Source organism: Rhinolophus sinicus, chromosome 11, assembly GCF_057876585.1.
Source record: "Rhinolophus sinicus isolate RSI-liver-muscle chromosome 11, RSI-T2T, whole genome shotgun sequence".
NCBI lineage: Eukaryota > Metazoa > Chordata > Mammalia > Chiroptera > Rhinolophidae > Rhinolophus > Rhinolophus sinicus.
This window is the reverse complement of record NC_142511.1, coordinates 25,817,473-25,826,383: the sequence shown is the minus strand read 5'-3', so window position 1 is coordinate 25,826,383 and position 8,911 is coordinate 25,817,473. Positions and strand designations below refer to the sequence as shown.

The following is an 8,911-nucleotide window of genomic DNA, read 5'->3' as shown; positions in this document are numbered from 1 at the left end:
GACCATTTACTCCTCTATTTACTTTCTGTGTGCCTAACTCTGAGGAATGAGCTGCCCCTGTGTATGCAAGATAGACTCCAGTTGCTTTTGTTTTTTCCAGTGTTCAGAAAGGTATTAAGGAACTGGAGGAAATAGGGGCTGCAGGCTTGGCCCTAGAGCTCAGGCCTTTTTGAGAGTGGAACTGCTCAGGCCACGGAAGAGGCACAGAAAACCAGCCTCAGGCCATGGACTGCCTTCCAGCAAGATCTGGGCTCATGCCTTCAGAGAGTAGTTGATCTGTTGCCAATCTTAGGAGCTCTTTGGGGACGGGTTTCCTACCCTCACCACCTCCTCCCCAAGCCCCAAAAGACTCACTCTCCTGCTCATAAACCTAGGCAGGAAATCCCTGCTTATCTGTTGGCTCTGCTTCCTTTCCAGTCTGGGAGGCCTGGCTCTTGGCTTCTGCCCATGCCCCATGCTGCTTAGAGCCCTCCTTCTGTGTGTACTAGTGTCTGGCCGACTTGTCCTGTTTTCCCAAAAGCTGTGTCTTTGGTCTCCAAGATTCTCCAGTGCATCCCACAGCCCCATTCATAGCCTAGCACCCCTCCTCTTGAAAGATACTTTGGAGGTCAGGATCCTTTTCCTCACAGAGAGAGAGGGGAAGGCGAGGTCCAGAGAAATGTCAGGTATGGCTTCTGCCACACGACCAACTCCCAGCCCTTCAGACTCCTCTTCTGAAACTCCCCAGGGTCACCTGCTCCTCCTGCTTCTGTGGGAGCCAAGGTATATCCTTAGCCATGTCTCTAGGAGCTCCAATCCTCTCCTTCAAAGTGTTCGTTGTGGAAAGGGACTGTGCCCCAATTGATGTTTCCTGAACAAAGTGTCATAAGCAAGAGGTGAGTGGCAGAGCAGAGCCCAGATCTGAGATCTCACCCAGCACTGTCCCTACCGAATCCTACACCACCCCCTGCAATTCACTCACTACCTACATATGTCCTGTCACTTAGGTGGCTCTCAAGTTTCCGCCCAATCCCCCTACCCCATGGCAGCTACAAGTCTTGGGCAGTGGCAGATCAGGCCTGGGTGAGGAATTCCGGCTAGGCAAAGAGCAAGAAAGTAAACATAAGGGTCTGTGCTTGAGGGGGGTGGTGTGTAAGGGGTGGGCATTAACCGAGAACAAGAATCTAGAGAGGTCCGAGACATGGAAATCTATAGAAAAAGGACAGACAGGGCAGTAATACTAATCACAAACAGAGGTGAAGGGTCCAGACCTCAGCTATTGATCCAGCTGAGTTATCATCCCTATGGGGCAGGCACCAGAGGCCCAGAGCAGCTGGCATCAGGGAGATGACTGAAGGGTCCCAGGCTCACTTAGACCCAGAATAGGACTGCACTAGGGGGTCCCTGTCTTCCTGGCAGCACAGCCTCTAGACTGGGGTGGTGGCGTGGGAGTAGTTAAGTGAACTCGTCTGCCAGGGTGGACGTAGGGCTATGAGAGCAGAAACATCTTAGCAGGAACAATACCACCCATGTAGGGTTCTTAGTGCCTGTAATGCTCCCCTTGAGGAGTCACAGATTCAGTTAGGTTAGAAGGAATCTCTCACTTTTCTTATTTAAAGTGCAAATGTTCTGTATGTTGGTGGGGAAGGGGGTAGGTGGTGACTAATAACACACCAATACCCCATTGTGAACACTCACTTCCGTCCCCAGAGGCAGGTGTGGGGGAGCGTATGAACTTAGAAGGGTGTACCTGGAGTATAAGGAAAGGTGATTTGGAGGGAGCACCTGGAGTAGAAGGAAGACATAGGTTTGCCAGAGTCACCTCGCTCCTCCAAAATGGCAGTCACCTAATTCGACTTTATTGCCAGACAATATTCCCTGTGAGAGTGTGGCCCTTTGGATGCCCACCCTGGGCCCATGGGAAGAGGATAGCCTGGGGAGTAGAGGGAGGATTCCCTGGGCTCTGGGAAGAAACAATGGTCAGGACAGAGCTCCCCAAGGGTGTGATCAGTCCAGGCTGGGGCCAGGCTTCCCTTTCTTTCTCAGCTTCATTCTGTTTCTCCTGAGTTTCTTCATTCTTGGTGTCTTGCATCTTGCCTGGCTTTGGATGAGCCACAGCCCCACGACCAGAGTTACCAGCAGCAAGAGAAAGAGTAATGCCTTGGCCAGAAGGCAAAAGGAAGCTGAGGATTTCTCCGAAGGATAGCCAAGATCTAGGACAGAAGAAGGAAGGTGGGGGGACTCACCAGAGGAATCTGACAGAGGTGACTCACATTCAGTCAGTTGATTTTCCTTTGCAAGTGTCTCTGGAAATACATATTCTATTCACAGAAGCTAAGGAACTGAGATCTGGGGAGCAGCCTCAAGCTGAATGAGATAATGCAAGAGACCTTTGGAAGTTGGGAGCTCTAGGAAAAGGGAGGGCTCCTTACCCAATCCAGGGGTCAAGTCTCTATGGGAGGGGGTTAGATTCTAAATTCCATATACTATCTTGGGAAGAACTGAGGGAGGGAGGTGGTGGCCCTGAGGCTTGCAGTAGCTCAGGAATATCTGGGGTCCTGGTACCTGCACAGAAGGGACCAGCGGGTATCAGACGGGAACTGATGTTGCTGATGGGGTTGCTGGCCCTGCAGGTATAGGAGAGGGCCTTGTCCCCAGGCCTCCAGGATGTGCTGAGGACAGAGCCTTCATGTGCTGTGTCATTGCTGTCCTCCTTGTATATCCAGCTGTAGTTCACATCCAGGCCTGCCTTCTCTACAGAGCACATCAGAGACATGTTACAGGAACCTTCCCCAGAGATCTCAAAGTTCACAGTGATGCGAGGTTCCAACAGCCGTCCTAGATGAAGGAGGGACAAAAAGGCCCTCTGGGTAATCAGGGATTTTATCTGTTTTCCTAAGTTCCTGACTACTGGGGTTTGGGTGCTGTCCTCTGTGAGCCCCTGTACCCAAACAATGATAAAGCAGAAACTAACAAAACCCAGCCACTATACAACCTATATTTCTAGGGTTCCCTGAGCAGATGCTGAGGCAAACAGCTGCCTGTGGCATTTCCACCTCCCCTTCATGCCTTGACTTCTCTCTCTTGCTTTGGTACCCCCCCTTCCTTCAAACCCCACTCTGTCTCCTTGATCCCAGAACATATTGTCATCCTCAGGAGGGCATTTATAGTTGAATCATTGTCTCTGCAAGAATCAAGGTAGACTATCAGTCAATGTCACAGGCACTAAGAAGAAACTTGGGTTCAAGTAGAGAGGAGTCACTGATTAGTAGCCCTCAAATCATATAGGAAGATAAAAGGCTCAAGAATGGAGGTGGCATTCACCTTCAGGATGTAAAATCTCCCTGGGAGAAACAGGTCTACTAGAGATCTACACACAAAGACTCTGATCTCTCTCTCTGTGTTGGGCACCTCCACAGGATCAGCCTCCATGCCCAGTGACTCACTGTTCCAGGTTACTCCACCCATGGCGGCAGCCTAGATGTTGGGGTTGGGCACACTGGGGACAGTCTGCCTTCTAGTCCCAGCCCCTCAAACCATAACCCCAACTCCTGAGACCCTTCCTCCTTTGCATGGGAAGCTCAGAAAAGCCAGAGAAAGTGGATTTTTGGTTCCTAAACTAAACTCACGGTAGACATGTAAAATGTAATGCTGCATGGTAAAGATCTGGGATGTCCTCAGGTTGACTTGAGCTTGATAAGGCCCCGAGTCCTCCCAACTCAGATTGTTGATGTGCAGAGAGTAGCTGGGGTGCAGGAAGGTCACTCGACCCTGGTAGCGAGGGTTGGTCACCATGATGGTAGCAGGATGTCCCTCTTTCTCTGGCATCACAGTGGCAAGAGTTATGTGGGAGGACCAGATGATGTTCTCAACCTCTTCATCGGCTGGTATTTCCAGGGGGAAGCTGATGGACTCCTGAAGGACTGCAACCACTTCCTTAGGACCCAAACCATCTCCAGAATCTCCTGTGGCTGCAGATAAAGGAAGAAAAGAGAGATGCAAACAGCCCAGCTGTTGTCTCTGGTCTGCTGAGTCTGGCAGCAGGACTGTGGTCTCAATCTCAACTAAGCAGCTTCTATAGCCCTACACTCAATTTTGTCCTGCAGCTGCCTCTTCTGGTTTTAGCTTTCAGCTGTACCTGACTTGAGCACCTACCAGGGGTGCCCTCACCCTCCAAATTTTACCTTTTCTGTTTGCCATCATGGGGCTGCTCTCCCATCCATATTCCCAGGTTTCCTCATCTCTTGGTCCTGCCCTGAAGCCATACCCAATTCCTCTTCACTCCAGAAGAACTAAAGTATACAACCCCAAAGGAAGTGCCTTGCTAGCCTAAGGCCCAGCAGAACGGAACAAAGGAGGGAGGACACATTGCTGTGCTGGAGCTGCGCTCTCTCTCACCTTCCTGGAGCAGCAGGAGGAGGAGCAGCCTCGGAAGGGCTGCCATGTCAGCAGCCCGGTGCACCAGAAGGTGTGACTTGGTCAGTGCCCAAGGCTGTGAAGAAGACACGCTGTCAGGAAGCTACTATAGACAATGATTGACAGTCCTGAGGAGAGGGAAATAATTTTCACCCAATCTCCAGCCCTCTAACTTCCTCCATCCTCACAAAGCCCCTCCCTGTCCATCTTGGGAAGAGTTCTCTCTCTGCGCCACATTGTCAAGATGGTTTACTCACTGACTCATGTTTCCTGTCCATTAGCTCAGCTCAGATCCCATTTCCTAAGTGAAGCCTTCCTAGACTCCACAATATCTATGTCTCCAGTCCCCCCAGACACACCACCTCTCCTGAACTCTTAGAACACTTCCTATCCAGCCTTGGCAGCTCTTCTGTTTCTGAGATCATTTGATCTTATAAATCTCTTTATCTCCCTAGACAGACTCCATCTTTTGGGATATCTCTGTATGTCCACTCTTTCTGGCTCCTATGCTTGACACATATAGCACTCAACTAATATTTTTGGAATGGATGAATGAATGAATGAATGAATGAATGAATGAAGTTTTTCTATTTCAAGCTAGTTATGTTCCCAATTGAGAGATTTATTCAGAGGATGAAAAAAATTGACACTCTAAAAAAAAAAAAAAAAAAAAAAAAAGGCAGTTTGGACCAGAGAGATGATGAAGGTTGTTAATATTATGGAAAGACTTTAAGTCATTTTGTGAGGCTATGATGTGGATCAAAGCTATAGGAAATCAGGTTAAGAGTAAGTGCAGAGAATAAAAAATCTTTCTGATGGTCAGGGCTGTCCAGGACGCAATGAGTGACCTTGGGAGGTAGTTTCTGCCCCTAGTTTTCAAACCAAGACTGGAAAGTCAGTTGCTTGGATATTTTGCAATATCTCTGGCATTAGATGTATAGACGTAATAGATGTAATAGATGTGAACAAAAGCAACTCCATTTTTGTATCCAGGAGTTTTCATGTTGTGACCTTTGACCAACCTAATATTGTCCTTAGCAAGAATATCAGTGCTTTCTAGTTCATGCTTATCTGTATTCCTTAAAATGTAGCCATAAATATTTTTGTTAGTAATGGCCAGAATGGCATGACAACTGAGATAAATATCAAACGGGTGATAGTATCAAGACCATCAACAGGTATGGCCCCTGTCGATACTGCATTCTTGGTCTTGACAATCGTTAGTACCTGAGTTACACTATTAAAAAAGTACTATAACAGGAGTCTGTTACTGGAGAATAATTTGCACAGAACTTCTGGGTCATCTATCTGCTGTGACCCTACATTCCCATAAGTGAATTACCCTATAATAAATTCTGTTATATTCTATGGAGTTGCCTGCTTTGTATTTTGTTCTGAAGATACTTCCTCATTACGATGGCCATTACACTTTTATACTGTGGGACACTTACACTGTGGGACAGAGAGGTATTCAGACTAATACTCAATTTTATGAATCTGTACTGTGATGAGGAAGCAAGAGTGGTGTCTCAAGACCAAGGGCACAGTGGAGGCAGATATATTCAGTTCTGGTCCTGTGCCAGCATATCATACCATTAGGTTAGCAAACGTGGCACTCATACACGTATTTATTGAGTAGCTTCTGTTGCTCAGACACTGTCCTAAGTGCTGGAGCAGTGACCAAGAATTTTAGATCATGACTTCATGGAGATTGTAGGCTAACAACTGACCACAGATGAGTAAGTACAAGTTTGATGAGCCCTACCAAAAGAAAAACTGATGAGCCTATATCAAGGGGATTTAGCAAGATTCAAGTCAGGAGGATCGAGGAAAAGTTTTCTGGGAGAAATAATATTTAAGCTGAGACTTCAGGGATGAGTAGGATCTCCTAAGTGAGGAAGAGAATGAAGTAGATAGTTATTTAAGTTCAATTTATGAGCATGAAACCTCAGGGGCTAGGAATTTTTGAAAAGGTAGATCAAATCTCAGCCTGAGTATGAAAACTTTTTTTTATGTAATCTTCCCTTTTAAAAAATTAGATTAAAGCAAAGGGGGAAAAAAAACACCAAAGTCATGTGCATAATGTTCAGAGTTTCAAGGATTAGTATATCAATTAGGTTCTCTGAGAAGTAGATGCTGAAGTTAGAAATGAAAGAAGTTTAATGTGTGTGGGAGGTCATGTCTGTAAGAGATAAAAGGGGAAGGAAGCAGAATTGAGCAAGAGGAGCCTTGGACCACAATGCAAAGCAGCCTCTGCTAACTCAGCAGGGAGCTCTGGAACTAAGAGCCGTACTCTCACTACACACAGTCATTGGCTGCAGCTGCCCAGGAGGAGCATGGATCCTGCAGGCACTGCAGCTGGAGGCTGTCAGGTAACTGCACCTCTTGCAGGTGAAGATAAGTTGTCTCTTGAAAAGGAGGCCCAGGGGCACCTTCATGGCTGCTACAGTAAATGTTCTGGTCAGCCAAAAGGTAACTGTGTTCAGATTGATTAACCTTGTCTCCGTAAACAGCACATTATGCTTATTGAGTGGACAAAGGTAATTTCATCCTCCAGTCCCTACCCTCCCCTTCTCACTAAGGCCTCCCAGTTTAATGTGGAGAAAATACTTCTCAGGGCATGGTTTTCAAGTGCTTTGAAAAATTTGATTTTCATTCTGGCTCATGGATTGTGATCCCAATACAGTCCCATTTCTGTCTCGTACTGCCCCATTAATCTTACTCAGTGGAGTAGTCTTCCCCTGCCCCAGAGGAGAACCCTGGCCCTAGTTTCTGGTCTCAGTTCAGAAATGAGAACTTCCTGTGCCATGTAGTATACAAAATTCCAAACTTGAATTAGAGTCAAACTTGCCTCAGTATAAGTCTGTTTCTGGCAGGAGACTACAGTGGGAGGGGGAGAGGGAACTCCTCTCTGCTCCCTCTCAGCTTGCCCCTCCACCCCGTTCCCCTCAATTCCCCTCCCCAACTCATGTCCCCTTCTCTAGGAAGGTAGGCAGGCAGGGGAGGTGATGACATCGTTCTTAAATAGCTGAATGGCTTTGCTCTCTGCAGGTCTGGCAGACTGTTAAGATGGACTCTTTTCTCTTGAAGGTAGTTTTATGGTTTTTTAACAGTTTCTACTGGTTCCCTCTCTCCTATTTTTTACCAAAGGTGGATGCATCTCTATAATGGGTGGTTCTTTGAAACTACTTTCTCAGGCCCTAGACACCCTGGCCATACATCCCGCCCCCTTCCCTCTCCCCTCCACTGTCCCCACTTAAAGGCATCCAGGCCAACCAAGCAGGCTGTGTCTCATGGGTGGCGCTCAGTTGCTCACCATAAACATTTCTCACCCTGACAGATTCCAAGATCTACAACATAGTACCACACTCCCAGCTGTCTCAAAGGAGTCAGATTTCAGTCCACAGTGGGTTTCAGCTCTTCCAGGCCAGACTTAGGCTCCTGTCTCCTCAGACTCTCACCTGCAGGGCACACATTTCAAAGCTTTCTAAGTCCTTTCCTTAAAGGCCCTCTCACCTGGTTCCTGGTCAGAGATAAAACATCATCTATCCCTTGGGGGAGAAGTGAGGATTCACAATAAAGCAACAGTTACAGCAGGTCCTTAAATAATTATGTTTTGTTCAACATCATTTTGTTACAACATTGAGGAGAGTAGGAAGTCTTCTTTATATCAATTAACCTGTGGTAAAATTAGTTTTGTTATACGTCGTTTCACTTAAAGTCTCAGAACAATGTTAAGTGAGGACTTACCATACTTCCAAAGAAATCTCTTCTAACCTCCCTCTCAATTCTCCATCCATGAATAAGAGGGTTCCAAAAGCGGTGACATGGGTTCTCCTTCATTCCTGTTGTGAATTCCACAAAGGAAAGTCTCCCTCACACTGCCTTTGAGCCAGCTGATCTCTGCCCTGCTCTGGTGGACAGTTTCATGATTGTGCCCCTGTACCCCAAAGTTTGCATCTCTGCTTTTCTGCTTCAGGACTTTCTCTGAAGCAGTGGAAGGTCCTCAGCCCAGGAGCAGTGCAGCAGGGTAGTAGTGGGGAGTGCACAGACTTCAGATGCCACCCCAGCCAGGGGAGCGCTGAGTTGGTTTATAGATGTCCCAGCCTTCCTGCCTTTCTATGGGACAATTCTGAGGCTTGTTCTCCATGGTTCCTCAGATGGATTGAGCTCCAGTTGCTCACAGCAGTAACCAGCCATTAACACATCCTTTTCTGGCTTTATTCCCTTTCCCATCTCATGTTCCTCATTCTTTCCGGTCTCCTGGATTATCTCCCAGAAAGACTTCCTCCACCCAAGTTCTCATCAAAGCCCCTCTTTGGAAGGAATATAGACTAAGAGACTATTATACATGATAAAGTAGCTGAGCCAGTAAAATGTAGATCCCCTCTCTCTTTTGCCTCAGTCCTTAGGAGCAAATAGTCAATGAAAAATAAGCCTTTCACCCCAATTCTTCTGATATAACAGCCTTTGTACACAGGGACCAGTGAAGAACTGGTCCTACTCTGATGAAGAG

General features: G+C 47.1%; 1 protein-coding gene across 1 annotated transcript; it reads right to left on the bottom strand.

The window, feature by feature from the left end:
* Window positions 1-1,802: 1,802 nt before the first annotated feature.
* On the bottom strand, window positions 1,803-4,944 carry SLAMF9 (SLAM family member 9). The gene is made up of 4 exons (XM_088801822.1): window positions 4,378-4,944; window positions 3,609-3,950; window positions 2,545-2,817; window positions 1,803-2,192 (listed from the first exon to the last, which is right to left on the bottom strand). Exons 1-4 carry the CDS (start codon window positions 4,421-4,423, stop codon window positions 1,987-1,989), a joined length of 867 nt encoding a protein of 288 aa, XP_088657948.1. The 5' UTR covers window positions 4,424-4,944; the 3' UTR covers window positions 1,803-1,986.
* Between the last annotated feature and the right edge of the window lie 3,967 nt (window positions 4,945-8,911).

Bases quoted from the DNA above. Each gene is read 5' to 3' on its own strand.
- SLAMF9 (XM_088801822.1), bottom strand. From the start codon at position 4,423: ATGGCAGCCCTTCCGAGGCTGCTCCTCCTCCTGCTGCTCCAGGAAG. The intron at 2,818-3,608 runs GTGAGTTTAGTT...TCCTTCATCTAG, and splicing joins TTACATTTTACATGTCTACC to GACGGCTGTTGGAACCTCGC. The intron at 2,193-2,544 runs GTACCAGGACCC...CTTCTGTCCTAG, and splicing joins CGCTGGTCCCTTCTGTGCAG to ATCTTGGCTATCCTTCGGAG.